This window comes from Populus trichocarpa, chromosome 3 (assembly GCF_000002775.5).
Source record: "Populus trichocarpa isolate Nisqually-1 chromosome 3, P.trichocarpa_v4.1, whole genome shotgun sequence".
NCBI lineage: Eukaryota > Viridiplantae > Streptophyta > Magnoliopsida > Malpighiales > Salicaceae > Populus > Populus trichocarpa.
This window is the reverse complement of record NC_037287.2, coordinates 16036363-16052210: the sequence shown is the minus strand read 5'-3', so window position 1 is coordinate 16052210 and position 15848 is coordinate 16036363. Positions and strand designations below refer to the sequence as shown.

Below are 15848 nucleotides of genomic sequence, written 5' to 3'. Positions count from 1 at the left end.
CACCAACAAACAAAACCCCATAAATATCACACTCACCACAGTCACAATCCAGACTTCAAAGTACAATCCTATCTAATTTCGCTATCCTCAAAATCACCACCGCCACCGCCATGCCAACCCTCACCCACCTCGCCGCCTCCGCCGCCTCTTCCCTCGCATTTTTAAATAACCAAAAACCCACAACAAAATCCCTAATTCCCCCCTCTAATTTAATCAAATACTCCCTCAATTTCAAAACCCTAAAACCCCCTAAACTCTCAATCAAAGCTAAATCCTCCACCTCTTCCAATCCCTCCATCGTCAATGGCGCCTCTGCCCCCTCCGCGCCCGATTCCCTAAAATCACGCCTCCAAAACGGCGAAACTCTCTATGGAATATTCCTCCTCAGCTTCTCCCCAACCATTGCCGAGATCGCTGGCCTCGCCGGTTATGACTTCGCCGTCGTGGACATGGAACACGGTCCTGGTGGCATCACCGACGCTCTCCACTGCCTCCGTGCTCTCGCAGCGACTCGAACCCCGGCGATCCTACGGTTGCCGGAGAGTTCTCCAACTTGGGCCAAAAAAGCCCTCGATCTAGGCCCGCAAGGGATTATGTTTCCGATGATTGAAAGCCCTAAAATGGCTAAGAAAGCGGTGTCGTATTGCAGATTTCCACCCGAGGGTATTCGCGGATCGGCTCATACGGTAGTGAGGGCATCTGATTACGGAATCGATGAAGGGTATTTGAGTAATTACGCGGAGGAGTTATTGATCATGTGTCAGGTAGAGAGCGAGGAAGGTGTGAAAAAGGCAGAGGAAATCTCAGCCGTGGATGGGGTTGATTGTGTGCAAATGGGACCGTTGGATTTGAGTGCTAGCATGGGGTATTTGTGGGACCCTGGGCACAAGAAGGTTAGAGAGATGATGAGGGTATCCGAGAAGGGAGTTTTGAAAGGCGGGGCCTATTTGGGTGGTTTTGCTATGCCACATGATGGACCCATTGATCTTAAGGCACGTGGATATCGTATGGTGTCTGGAACAGTTGATGTGGGGCTATTTAGAAGTGCTGCTGTTGATGATGTGAGGAAGTTCAAAATGAGTTTGATTCAAGGGTCTGATGACGAGGCGGATGATGGCAAAGATGGTGATGACAAGTACTGGAGTGAGTGAGAAAAACAATTTTTTTTTTTTAATTGGAAAATAATAATTGATGCTTTTAGTTGTTTTCTTCTTTCCGTAAAATGTGTAGTGAGTTGGGTTTTTTCCCCTTAATTTTGTTTAGAATTTTGATAGGAGATGGGATTATCAATTAGTCATTGTGTTTACCAAATCCCAACTTTAATTGATGTTTGAATGTGATGGACAAGTGGATTTTTAAAAATTAATTTTGAGCCAAAGTTTTTTTGAGAAGGCATTGTGATAACCCAATAACAGATGGATGGATTTCACGTTCATACTCCACATCCTTGTATTTAAAGATCTTGCTTGTTTCAAGCCAAACATGCTCAAGAGCATAGCCCAAAGTGGATGTAAATTCAGAGAGATGTTAGAACTAATGTTTTTCCGACATGTAATGCTTAATATTTTTAGGTTAAGCTAATGCAATGAGCAGCGGGTTGCAAGGTTAAATATTTTTAGGTTTAGTTATGCACTGAGCCTAAGCGATCATGGGTTTGGAGAGCTACCAAACTCAATGCTTTTGGATTTAGCTATTCGTTGAGCCTAAACAGATGAGTCTGACAAGATGTTAGATCCAACGCTTTTGGATTCAGCTGCGTGCTGAGTCCAATCGAATATGAGTCTGACAAACTGTTAGATTTAATGTCCTTGTGTTCAGTTATGCATTGAGTTCAGGCTGATTTGGATTTAACAAGCTACCACGCCCAATGACTTTAGAATCAACTACACATTGAGCACAAGCGGACATGAGCCTAGGGAGTTGCTAGATGCGATATTCTTGAATTCAGCTAGCAACGTGCTTAGCTCAAGCAAACATGAAGTTTGACAAACTGCTAAACTCAATGTCCTTGAGTTCAGCTATGTTCTGAACCCAAGTAAATATGAATCTAACGATCATTATAGACCTAAGGTTGGGGCATAAGATTTCATTTATTTATTTTTACGACTTTTAACATAAAATGTTAATGTTGAGGGGTATTCATCTCCCTAAACCTCTAGGTGTATAAAAATCTTCTAAGGACCTACTATATTTTCGTTGTTATTAATATTTTATAAGAGATATTTATTTCTCATTTATTGTTGTATAAAAGATATTTATCATTTATTAATACTATAAGAAGAAAATGATTCTTCAATACCTCAACTCTAGTAAAATGATAAAATTCATGAGTTATAAATACAATCTAAACCACCTCAGTAAAGAGTTCATAAACTATATTCTTTAAATATTTATACTTTTAAATGTAATAGCATTTATCATACTAAGACGAACAAAACATCATTGTTCTTGAAATTTTAAGTTTATTATTTTATTTATAGCAATCTCTTCCTTAAAAGATACTGATTTTACTATCTTAGAGTCTCTAAACCCCATTACAAGGAATTATTTTGCAGATGTTAGATATTTTATAATCAACCATTTATTTCCCGAGATTTAAAAAATTTAATATTGATATATACACATGATTATCCACTATTCAAACACTAAACAATTTTATTTATTAGCATATTAAATTTTAAAACATGTTTTATATTATTGCCTATACCTATGGAACATTCCTCCTAGTCAAAAAGGTATCAAAACCAAATTTTATGTATGAATGAGATGGAGACCCATCCTCATTGCATATAAATTTTAAGTCATTTCTCATTGCAACAAAAATGCTGCAAGAGATAGGCAAGAACCCAAGAAAATGCCACGCCAGCGGAACAAAAACAACTACCACATGAAGAAAACTAAAGATAACTATGGAATTAGCTTCCTAATTATGCAATTTCCAAACGGGAGATTTAGATTTTTATGGGCACACTTGTTAAAACTTATATCAGCCAAACACGATCCCTAATTTTAACCATTTAAGTTTGTTGATGTATCGAGAGTTAGTGGATAGTGTCATTTTATTTACAACTTAGTAATTGTTGTTTTTTTAAATTTTTTTTTTTAAAAAATATATTAAAATAATATTTTATATTTTATATTTTTTTTATATTAGCACATCAAAACAATATGAAAACAAAAAAAAATAATTTAAAGCAAATATAAAAATAATTTTTTTAAAAAATTATTTTTAAAATACAAAAACAATTGTTATATTTACCACTAGTAATTATTATATATTTTGTGCATTGAATTGTTTACATCGAGTTTGTTATCGAATTAACATTATGATAATTCACTTAAAAACTTGTCAAATAAAAAATACTTTTAATTTTTTTTTCAAATTCTCTAATCTATTTTTTTTTATTCTCCAGATTATATTTTGAAAAATCCAAAAACAATTCCTAATTTTTCGAAATATTTTGAATCTCTTTTTATTGGCAGATGCATTTTATTTCTTTTTCAACCTACCTAAAAATTTACTTTTATATATATATATATATATATATATATATATATATATATATATATATATATATATATATATATATGTGAGTTATTTTTTTATCTTAGGCGATTCAAGTTTCCCTAAAATTCTTGAACCCTTAACTAATTTTTTTGAAATTAAAAAATTATTTCATTACTCGAATTTTCCTTTCTCCAAAATTATTCAAATTTTTTTATAAAGACAATAGATAATTTATTTTGGCCCAAAAAACTCATAAAAAAAATATGTTTGAAAATGTGGTAGCAATTACGATTTAAAATGTTTTTTTACTTAGAAATATATCAAAATAATATTTTTTTATTTTTAAAAAATCACTTTTGATGCTAGAGAACAAAACAATTTAAAAATATAAAAAATAAAATTTGAAATTTCCAAACACGCCTGTATAGATCATCACACCCACGATCCATCCAATTGGAGAGCGAATGAATAATTTTTTTTTTTGTAGAACGATTCATCATTCATGAACACAATATGCTGTGAGGCTTATGTAGTTGGGGGCATACATGAACATCGAGAGATAAAAAGGTATATGTGATTCAAAATAATGTTTTACTCAATTCTCAATTCTATGATTATATACAAATCTTAATTCAATGCTAAAATAAAAAAATTACCAATCAATCCCATATTTCAAAAACTTCTCAGTTGGGTCCTATTATACATACTAATTATCAACTTTTTTTATCAAATTTTATTCAAGAACCATTTTATTATTGAAGTATGTAAATTAGACGGAAAATATTAATAGACATTGACAAAATAGCCAATCGAGAAATATGTGAAAGATTGGGATCTTAATTGATAAAATATATTTAAGATGAAACTAAAAATTGGGTACAGAATTAATTTCCTAAAAACTTTGTTGACAAAGTGAAGTATCTTTTATCATTTAAACTCTCAACCGGGTTCAGACCCCACTTCCAACCCGACCCGTTTGCAAAATTCCCGGGAAATCACGAGCCCATGAAAATTCCCATGAAAATCATGTATGTATTTTCTTAACTTCTCTAATCAAAGCTTAAAATGCTCGATTTAATAGCTTAACAGCAACTTCGCGCTCTCCCTGTTAGATCCACAAAATAGCAGCAAGAATGGAGATTTTTTACTGGATGGTTTTTGGTGGCCTAGCTGCAGTGGTAGCAACATTGGAGTTGAGCAAAACAAGCAGAGATCGAATCAACACATCCTCTGCTTTCAGTTCTTTTAAGAATAATTACCTTATTGTTTATTCACTCATGATGGGTACATTTTAGATCCGTCCGTTTCTTGTTGTTTTTGTTTAAATTCCTATTGCAATGTGGTTTTATGATTCTTTTCTGGTTTAGAATGGAGTTTAATGTAGTTTTTTTATGTGGATTAATATTATTTTGTGCTAACATGTCTTGTCTAGATCGCATGCGTTTTATCTTCTTTTTGTGGTTCAAGTTTGATGGCATTTTGGTTTTGTGTTTGTGTATTGGGACGAGTTTGATTAAGAATGGAGGTTATTGCAGTATTTTTATGCGGATTAATGTATTTTGTAGTAATATGTTGCCTAGATCTGTTACTTGTAACTAATTTAACGGTAGAGATCTGATCTTGAAAGAGAATGTGGGGATTTTTTGTTTGTCTTCTGCATTTGATAATAATTATGTTACGTTTTGTGGAACTGATTAAATTGATTTCTGGAAACAGCTGGGGATTGGCTGCAGGGTCCGTATGTGTATTACCTATACAGTCAGTATGGTTTTGGAAAGGGAGATATTGGGCATCTTTTTATTGCTGGTTTTGGATCTTCTATGTTGTTCGGGACAATTGTTGGATCGTTAGCAGATAAACAGTGAGATTGCATTTTGATTGATTTCAATGTTTGGTTGTTAATTACTGATCACATTTAGGATTTCTGATTGTTTTTCTGTGATGAGTTCAGGGGTCGAAAGAGAGCATCAATTACTTATTGCATAACTTACATACTGAGTTGTGCTACCAAGCATTCTCCCGAGTACAAAATCTTAATGGTGGGGCGTGTATTGGGAGGCATTGCTACTTCTTTACTTTTTTCAGCCTTTGAGTCTTGGCTTGTTGCTGAACACTTTAAGGTGGGTGATGAGTTGCAGCACTGCACACTCATATTCTTTCTCTGGATTTGACATTCAGTTTAAATTAACTGATGTCCTTTATAGCATTTATAAGTTTCAGAGTATATACTCCAATGAGAGCATTTATGAGCTTCTGAGTAGATACTCCAATGGATTTTATTAGCTGCTTTCAACTTTGAACCACTCCACATTCTGCATTTAACTGAACATTCTCATCATAGGAATTAGGACATTTTGAAGTTTAACTTCGACATGTTAGGGGGATTTCTATCTTTTCTACCACTCTCATTAATCTTATTGTCTATGTTCCCTTTTTTCAGAGGGGTTTTGATCAACAGTGGCTATCAGTGACATTTTCTCAGGCAATATTCCTTGGCAATGGTTTAGTTGCCATTGTCTCTGGTTTGTTCGGGAATGTACTAGTAGACACCTTGGCATTGGGTCCTGTTGCTCCATTTGATGCTGCGGCATGCTTTCTTGCTATTGGCATGGCTATTATAATGTCATCATGGACTGAAAATTATGGAGACCCCTCTGAAAACAAGGACTTGCTCACCCAGTTCAAGGGTGCTGCAGTTGTCATTGCTTCTGGTGAATTTCTAACCTTGTAGTTCACCTTTTAGCTCAGTAGATGCTATGGCTTTATCAAATTCATGTCAACTGAAATTTGCACTTTCACCTTGCCATTTCTGTTTCAACCTCCCAGATTTAACACAGTTGGTTTTGATGGAACATTTTACAATGTAAGATAAAAATGGAGTATAAGATTAGAGATATGCTTGTCCCTTCTCATTGTTGACACTTTGGCCCTTATTATAGTGTGTGAAGGACTGGTGTCACGTGAGTGATCCATGGATCTTCTTCCTTGCTCCCTTTGTTTTTTCCTTTTTTCATGCCTTGTGCATTTTTGTTGATATTATATTTCTTGTGGAATATAGATGAGAAAATCACATTGCTTGGTGCCATACAGTCACTATTTGAGGGTTCAATGTACACTTTTGTGTTCCTGTGGACTCCTGCTCTGAGCCCCAATGGTGAGGACATTCCTCATGGTTTCATCTTTGCAACTTTCATGTTGGCATCTATGTTGGGAAGTTCCATTGCCTCTCGACTGATGGCTCGCTCATCTCTTAAAGTTGAAAGCTATATGCAGATTGTTTTTTTGATATCTGCTGCTGCTCTTCTCCTTCCTGTTATAACAAGTGTATGTAGCCAACTCTCATCTTTATCAATATCTATCTATCAATTATTAATGTGCAAAAAAGGCTGATAGTGGACAAAATTTAACCGTGGTTTTGGAACAGTTCTTGGTAGTGCCTTCCGGAGAGAAAGGTGGAGGCATCTCCTTTTCTGGTTGCATCCAGCTTATTGGCTTTTGCACATTTGAGGCCTGTGTAGGTATTTTCTGGCCATCTATCATGAAGATGAGGTCTCAATATATTCCTGAGGAGGCTAGAAGCACCATCATGAATTTCTTCCGCATTCCTCTCAACATATTTGTATGCATTGTGCTGTACAATGTGAGTGTCATGTCTTGCTTATATACCATGATTGCCTTTTTCTGATGATCACTCTTCCCTCTGATCTGGTTTATTCCTTTCCTTTTGAAGGTCAACGCATACCCCATTGTCTTCATGTTTGGCATGTGCTCTGTTTTCCTCTTTGTGGCATCTCTTTTGCAGAAGCGGCTCAGGTTCATTACAGAGAGCCAAAGATCAAGTAAGTTTTTTAATTGTCTCACTCACAAGCATTGCATGTGGACAGTAAAGCAGTACATTGTAAGCATTTGTATTTTAATTTCAAATTCCTGATTATGGTGATCTTTTCCTGGTCCCTATCAGTTTTTTTCTTAGTTTACATGTCTGATCAATCTTGAATTATGAATATTTTGTTTCAATGTAGGATCACAAGAGTGGACAGCAATGAAAGAGACAGGTTCCGAGGCAGAGCCTTTAAATATCTGATTGAATTTAGACTAATAAACCTCTGGAACTTCTTAAATGTTGTGAGCAAGCCACCTTTTCTCCCTTACTTTCGACAGTGGAGCAGCAACTGGGTTGGCTGTTTGCAATCCAATCAATAAAGGAGGATCGTGGATTATGTCCTGCTTGCAGTTTACAGTAAATGTTTTCTGGGGTTAAGGATGCAGTTGACAGTATATTAAAAGAAACGTTTTTAGGTACATTGGGTCAGAAGCTTGCTGTCTTTAGATCTTTATCATCTACGATTATGTGAACTAGTGTTGAACTACTGCTCCTATATCTTCTTTTTAGATATAAATGCTGGAAAAATTTTGGTGTTTTAATATAAAGGTTTTTGGGTATCTCTTATTTAGCAATCTAAATTTACAGTCTTCTTGTGCAATCAGTTCATAAATAATTACTTTAGCAATTTCGTTATGTATTTTAGTAGCCTCCAGCTTTTAATTATCGCAAATGCGAGTTTGTTTTTCTGCCCATTCCACTCTATTGTACCATCGGATGGAAGAATTTTAGCTCAACCCGTATCTTTTACAGCCAGAAGGAAATAAATCTCGCAAGGACTGGCCTCTATTTGAAGACATACTGGATGTTTTACTGAGATATTGTGGCCTTGTGGGTTTTTTCAGTTGGTAAGCTCATATCAATGGAGGTGACCTATTATGTATGGCATATGCAAAGTTCAAAAGTTCTAATATCCCACTTCAAAAAGGAAAAAAGCAGAGCATCCCACTTTTATTAGTGGAGTAGACGTGTTACAAGCAAAGGCTCCATCGTGGAGAATATATTGAGCTCATCATTGATCATGGCAGACCCCCATTAGAAATGTCATACAATCTGAGAAAGGTTCAGCTTCATGATCTAAGATGTAATCAGACAAATCATTTTCAATGCACCAAATATGTTCATTTACTCTGTACAAAAGTTGAAATACCCGCTCCTATCTGTCTAGTTCAAGCCTCATAAACATGATTGTGTGTCTAACAGTCTTCTGATATATCTCTAGGTAAAAACCGGGCAGCCTTCAACAGAGACTCCTTTAGCTGTTGGGCAGGAAGCCAAGGGACATCCATCAAGGTCGTTTCCCCACCAATTAATGCTAATATTCTCCAACCCCAAGCAAAAATATAATAGCACCCCCATGAAGGCAAGACCAGCATCTAATGACCCAGAAAGGACATAGTTGTATCTTTGCCACAAGTCCGGCTTATACCTATACACAACAAAGCCTGATAGGAAACCGACAAGGACCCAAGTTGTGTAGTTGACTGCAGTTGCCGGGGGCATCATTCCTGTGGCGCCTATTAACACTGGCATGTTAATGAGACGAATCCACTCTTGTTGTGGGAATGCCTTAGCAGCTAGCCATACAAGGATAGGCGCAATTGCTCCAACTAGGAAGAACCAATTCACGGCTTCATATGTACCCAAGTTTCCAAAAATTCGTCGCGGTCCGATCAAACCCCAAATCACAGATGCATCGTAGAAGACATGGTCACTTGGACATGTCCATACGCTATCAGACGCTGTTGAGTCACAAATATCAGTAATTGTTTCCAGTAACCACCATGCCGTGCCCAAGTAGGTAATGCAGGCTATAATGGTTCCCACGACCTAAGTAAATTAGTTAAGAAACTGTAATATTAGTGACAGTGTTGAAAGAAAATCGAGAAATTACAAGGACAAAAGGCTTGATATAGGAATGCAAACTTACTTGTGCCATGAACATTGTTCTAGGAGGGATTTTCATGTAGTGACCAAGTTTGAAGTCTTGCAGGAAAGTTATAGCCTGTGTCATGCTTATGTACCCATAAACCTTAAAGCACATGTTAGCTACTGGATATCCAGGATAGATGTACCCAATTATATACTCTGTGATAATGTTCAATCCTGGTGACTGCAATCAAATATGTAATAAATGGGGGTATTTAAACTGAGTTAGCTCCAACCTGGTATTGAAAATCATCTTTGATTTTGCTAGAAGAGAATACCTGATTAGTAATGGCAGTGATGATCCCGATTGGAAGAGTGAAAGTTATGGCAATTCCACAAGCTAGTAAGACGCCCCACCAAGGCAACTGAAGCTGATCTTTGTAATACTCACAAGCAAATATGGTGAGTGCAATATTAACCAAAAGGATGCACACAAACCACCACTCGGGAACTTGATTGTACTTCCTCATGTGTCTTGTGTGTATGTCCATTGTTTTCTCTTGAAAACTTGCCATGCTTTGCTCCCATATTTCCCTACATTTCAGAACTACACCAAGTTCACAAAAATAGTACAACGATTCTATGGACTACATCAAATCTTAACATGATGCAGATGTTGTTATCTAACTTCAAATTCAGTACCTTCCATGAAAGAGTGCAACATGCACAATCGTAGCAGTGAGTGCAGCAAAACCAACACCATAAGTCACAGCAAAAAATGTGCTAAGGTAAAGAGGTCCTTCACGGTCGTAGGCCGCTAGGTCAAGGTGGAAATTGGAATCAATAATAGCTGAGATATTATACTCTTGACCTGTTGCTGTGAAGAGATCATCGGAGAAGATAGGGAAGGTTTTGGCCTTGTAGACATTAAACCAATAGCACAGGGGAGTCAAAACGTACATGACAAAAACAAAACCTGCCGCAACATTAGCTGTGGCAAACCATGGGCTTGCGAGTGGGCTTCCAAGGTAGGAAGAGATAGTGGACCAATCAAGCCCAAAAGCACCAATTCCAAGCCCATAAAGACCTGAACCTAGTTGTTGGGCTAGGATTGATTTTGGGAATATCCAGCATATCCAAGAGAGTGAAGTTAGCATTTCAAAGAGGTAGCCTGGGAAGACATAGTAAGCGAAGCTGCATGTGAAAGCTATGAGGAAGAATTGGGTGCGTGTCACGCCACCTTTGGACCGTTCTTCTTTCTCATGCAGAGCCCTGCACAACAGCATGTTTTAGTCTGGATTAGTTTAAACATAGTTTTCGCATAGAGTGGAGTAATCAATCAAAACGACTCAAGAATTAAGCTCCTTGGTCAAGAAAGTAAACATATCAAACATCATCTCTGTACAAGAAATGTTCTCCCATGTCAAAATTAAGTTCCTTGCACGTTTCTTTCATCATCTAACAGACGTGTCTAATTTTAGTAAGGAAGATGTAATGTCCCGAACCTCCTTACAGAACGGAACTTTCTAAACTCTTCGATGATTATGGGTTGGTCCCTGACTGGATCCTGAAGAGGTCTGTTTGCTGAAGTTAACCTTCATCAAACCCCTCTGCTCACAGCCATTAGAGAGCTTTGGAGCTTAAAGGGCCTGAAAAATGACACCCCCTCTTCCCAGGATCCAAAAATAATCAAAGAAAAGAAATTCTGATTGTTGAAAAAATGAATTTAAGAAGGAGAAAAAAGGAGGCCGTCTCAAAACGCACCAACCAGTCAAAGCCAATCACCAGCGAAATTCATCACAAATTTGGCAAAACATAATGGATTTCCCAAAAAAAGTAAACAAGAATCAAAGAAAAAAGCTTTACCAAATTCAATTACCTGAACAATGAAACTTGAACAAGATTTGCTGGCCACCACATAGCAGCGGGTTCCACCAGATACCTTCTAAATATCCCAGCCCATCCAAACCCCAACACCTACCATTCAAACAAACCCCATCAACATTAACAAACAACACAACAACCTCGAAAAAATAAAATAAAATAATTAATGATCGAAACAAGAACTGATTACCAACCTGGGTTGTAATAATAACAATGAATGACACAAAGAATGTAATATTTTTCTTATAAAATGCCTTAACAACAGTAACAATATGAATGGCATAAACACTGCCTGCTCCAGAATTGGCAAAGATAGTGATAAGAACATGTTCTTTAACATTGAAAGGTCCTGGATTCAAGGTGAATTCACATCGAGTTCCTTTAAAGAAGACCCGGTCGGTGATTTTTGCAGCCATTAATTGACCAAGAGGCACCACAGCAATCTGAGCAGATATAGCTGTTATAGATAAAGGCTCTGTCCTGTACCAAAAGAACTGGTTGAGAAATGATAGTAGGACACATGATAAAGTGCCTAACACCCACATTCTGAAAGTGAGGACCGGTAGAGAAGGGTCATCTGTTGTAGGTACTGTTAAAGCAACTTGCTTGACAGGTGAGTTTTCTTCATCATGAGCTTGGTTAATCTCTGAAGTTTGAGATTTTGATGATGATGGGAGGTTGTTATCAGTATTATCTTCATCTTTCTCATCCCTGCTCACTGTAATCCCAAATAACGACACAAAAGATCAAGAAACAAGCCAAGCGAACGAGTCTTTTGTTCGGAATTGGAGATTGAGAGAAGGGAGATACTTACTCAGAGGAGTTCTGATGCCATGATGTGTGGTTTCTTCCATGGTTTGAGGTTTCTGCTCTCTTTTTTCCCCTGGGGTTTCAAACAATTGTGACAACTTTGTTAGGCAACATTTAATTTGTAAGGGTTGTGGTCAAATGAACTAACAAGTGTTATAAGAGAGGAGAGAATCTAGGACCATGCGGTGGTTAATAGTAATGTAACTGTAAAATTTGTCTAGTTGAACTAAAAAAAGAGATGCTATTTGCCAAAGATCATTAGGTGAGCTGTTTACGGCTGATACTTAATTTTCTTCCATGACAGGTAATCAATTAATGAACCAATAATTATTCCTAATCCCCATTTACTCAATAAGTATCCTCATTTCTTAGCCTCTTTCATCCTCAGAAATTGCTAGAGGAAATTCAAGCTGTTTTTGCACAGATTGTTCATTGCAAACGGGATGGTTTAACAACACATTGGATTACCACACAAATTAGACCATAAGCTTATGATTTTCTTGCCCACGATTTGAGCTTAGTCAAATCAACTAACTTGACAGTTGTACCGGTAAGTCTAGACTTGTATCCTTAGACCTGTTACCTTGTTGGTTGGGATCTGAAGAGGAGCATTAGAAGTTACGGATTCCCAACCTCGTTTCTTTTTCATGGGGTATTACTTGGAACCACGTTGCACACAGATCTACCATTCAAAACTTAATTCCTTGGTCAAGATTATTGCAGAACCTTCCCATAATTGAATGGACTGCTGGTCATAACTTTTGGTTGGTAGCTCAAACTTGGATCTTGACATCTTTCTCATTATGCCTCCATGCATGCTTGTCTCTTTGGCAAAGTGGCCTTCAATTAGTAGAATCGTGACAGCATTGCAAACAGTGACTGATCAAATTGGTTTTCATGTGCAAAAACTATGCAAGCTTTTTCGATCACGTCAAATACAAATAATTTTCTGAGCTTGCTACTTGGAGAAACTAATAATTTTTAGAAATAAATTTATCTCGCTAGAAAGAACGTGGATTTGACTTGTGAGTTCAATTATAAAGAACGTCATCCTATTACTTGCGAATTAATTATGTGCTAAAGGGGTTAATTTATTGTGGAAATGCGATATTTAAATAGATAGCGTGATTCACAGAACAATAATTATTGAGAGCTCCAGTCAAATGGTAGAAGCAATTGGAGAGGCGTAGCGATTAAAAAAGAAAATTGAATCTATTGCTGGTCCCCGGATAATAATAATAATAATAATAATAATAATAATAATAATAATATGCACGGGGACAGTCTGTAGAGGAGCCCACTTGCTCTATCTGACAAGAAATGATACAATTAGCCATGAATAACGACTGTTAGGCCAATATGTAGGCAAAAGAAGAATAATAGTAATAGTACGATAAATCGCAGTTCATCGAGATTGATCACAAATTAACTCGAACATTTTTATTATTAAAAAAATAATAATAATAAAAGAAGAAGAAGGATATATGTAGCAATGAATGGATTGGACATTTATGGAGATCTTGAAAATTACTTCCTCTGCTATGTAAAGATTCCTGATTGAATCTTCTTGCGTAAAAAAATATTTTATCTCAATTGACTTTCACATTTCATATCTGTTAATTATTATATATTATACTTTAAAACATGTGCGATTTTCCACTACGATTTTATCACTGTGTAATTTTTTTTAATGTGTTCCTCAAATTTTATTTTTGGATGATTTAATCCTATTTAAAAAGTAATTAATTTAAATTCTTATGAAATGGTGAAATTAGAAGAAGAATGAGACTAAAATGAAAAACACGACAAACATGGATGACGTACTATAAGTTTTGAAAAAAATATACTTTGGTTCTCCAACTTTAACATTCATGCAAATTATATAATTTCAGTTCCTCAAAATTATTCCAATTTCATTATGGTACAAAGATTTTTTTTTTGGTCCCTAGTCGAGAGAGGAGAAAGATAGGGGTCGTCGGATTTCAGTGGTAGAGAGAGAAATATATTGTTGGCATTGATTTAAGCCACCAAAATGAGAGATATTTGTGTGAAATTGTTCCATTTGAGGAGGAAAGTTAATATTAGGTGTTTTTTGTACCTTAAAAGTTCGTGAAAAAACAGATCTGAGCTCGGGTTGAGTTTGGTTTTGGGGATGGTTTTTTGAGGCCATGGATAGGTTTGTCATGGTTTTTAAGGTGTTTTGGGTTAAAAATAGATTGAAAAACAGGTTTTTTTTCCTCGATTCTTTGGCCACCACAATGGCCCAAATTTAGGCAAAACAGGCGACCTATCGTCTATTTTTTTTTTAAGAGACAGATGACATGTCGTCCACTCCAAACGCAAATTAAAAAAAAAAGGGGGGGCTTACCTGGCCAACAACCCCTAGCCTTCTTTTCCCCTTATGTTTTTTTTATTACAATTGATGTTTTTTTAAAAAAAACTTAATTATATTTACATTAATACCTATATTCTCTTTTTTATTTTATTTAGAGTCTCTTTTAAATAATTGTGATTTTTTTGTTATACATTTAATTTTTGAAGAGGTTTTTCTTATCCATCTATAGTTTTGTTTTTATCTTTTGTATAGATAAACTATGTTTTTTAAAATAACAAATATTTATTTTCAGATGATATTTCTAATATGTGTAGTCTTACATGTTATTCTTTTTTTTATTCAATCAATTTAATATGCTTGTCTATTTCTATTATCATTTGATTAATTAGCAAACATGATTAGGTAAATGTTCTATCTTTCGAGATTAAATATCTTAATCTACATTTGTTTCTTGGTTTTTCAAGTTTTGTTTTTAAATGTCATTAATAATTTTTATTTATTTATTAGTGCACATAATTCTCAGCTTATTTGATTACATGTGTGCTTAAACTTTTTGATTTGTTAATTTTTTTGAACTACAAAAATATATTGAAAAAACCTACATATATAATTTTTTATAGAAAATAAAAATATTTGACCTACGGTAGGGCGCAGGTCATGTAACTAGTGAATTCTTTATTTGTTGTAATTTTTATTTTTTTTTTGTAAAAATGATTTCTTATTTTAGAGAATTTTACTAGAAAATAAAAATAATTTTCTTGTATTTCATAAAAAAAAAACAATCATTCAGGACTCTATATATAGTTATCAAGCTTAAATTATAACAAAACTAATTAAACATATTTGATTTAAAAAATATTAACACATTTTTTTTAAAAAAAAGAAACTATCACACATTAAAAAAAATATTTTAAAAGATAGCATGGTTTGATAAAAACTGCAATTCCCAAGTGCGGTACTTTAAAATATCATACTTGGAAAGTGTGGTATTTTAATTTCAGAAGAGAGAGATAAAAAAAAGGCATCGGGGTCACATTGAAACTCTGGTTGACCGGTCTTTAGGCAATGTGTGTAGCTCACGCCAACCACTGGTGATGACTTTCCTTGATGTTCATGAATTTTTCTCATCAAGTTCTTTTCAATGATAGTGAGGGTGTTAAAATCCATTAAAAACTGCTATCTCATTTTGATCAAAGAGTTAAGCTTTGATCACTCTATGTTGAAATTCATAAAAAACCTTAGAAAAAACTCTATAAATACACACGGTGTGAAAGTTTAAAGACCTAACATAGAAGGTCTAACAAGTTTTAAAAAGAATAGAAAAGAAAGAGGAAAGAAGAAAGGAAAAAAGAAGGGAAGCAACACCCTCTAACTAGCAAGCTTGAAGAATGTATAACTATGTGAAACCTCAAGAGTGGAGTGTAAGTGGTATGTTTACTCATGCTATTTTTAATGTTTAAATTTTAATTTTTTTAATATTATTTATATTTTAGTATTTACATGGATTGATAAATAAAAAAGTTGTTATGATGGCTTAATCCTATTTTGAAGTTATTGAT

General features: G+C 35.2%; 3 protein-coding genes across 3 annotated transcripts; 2 read left to right on the top strand and 1 right to left on the bottom strand.

The window, feature by feature from the left end:
* On the top strand, nucleotides 1–1391 carry LOC7465337 (uncharacterized). The gene has a single exon (XM_002304540.4). It carries the CDS (start codon nucleotides 111–113, stop codon nucleotides 1149–1151), a length of 1041 nt encoding a protein of 346 aa, XP_002304576.2. The 5' UTR covers nucleotides 1–110; the 3' UTR covers nucleotides 1152–1391.
* Nucleotides 1392–4487: 3096 nt separating this feature from the next.
* LOC7497513 (uncharacterized) lies at nucleotides 4488–7951 on the top strand. Its single transcript, XM_052451377.1, has 8 exons — nucleotides 4488–4792; nucleotides 5225–5369; nucleotides 5460–5628; nucleotides 5949–6219; nucleotides 6567–6832; nucleotides 6933–7148; nucleotides 7239–7347; nucleotides 7531–7951. The coding sequence occupies exons 1-8, from the start codon at nucleotides 4642–4644 to the stop codon at nucleotides 7590–7592; spliced, it is 1389 nt and encodes a 462-aa protein (XP_052307337.1). The 5' UTR covers nucleotides 4488–4641; the 3' UTR covers nucleotides 7593–7951.
* A 411-nt stretch (nucleotides 7952–8362) lies between these two features.
* On the bottom strand, nucleotides 8363–12382 carry LOC7465336 (oligopeptide transporter 7). Its single transcript, XM_024597466.2, has 7 exons — nucleotides 11959–12382; nucleotides 11339–11862; nucleotides 11140–11237; nucleotides 9963–10532; nucleotides 9599–9854; nucleotides 9322–9504; nucleotides 8363–9221 (listed from the first exon to the last, which is right to left on the bottom strand). Exons 1-7 carry the CDS (start codon nucleotides 11996–11998, stop codon nucleotides 8610–8612), a joined length of 2283 nt encoding a protein of 760 aa, XP_024453234.1. The 5' UTR covers nucleotides 11999–12382; the 3' UTR covers nucleotides 8363–8609.
* Nucleotides 12383–15848: the final 3466 nt, after the last annotated feature.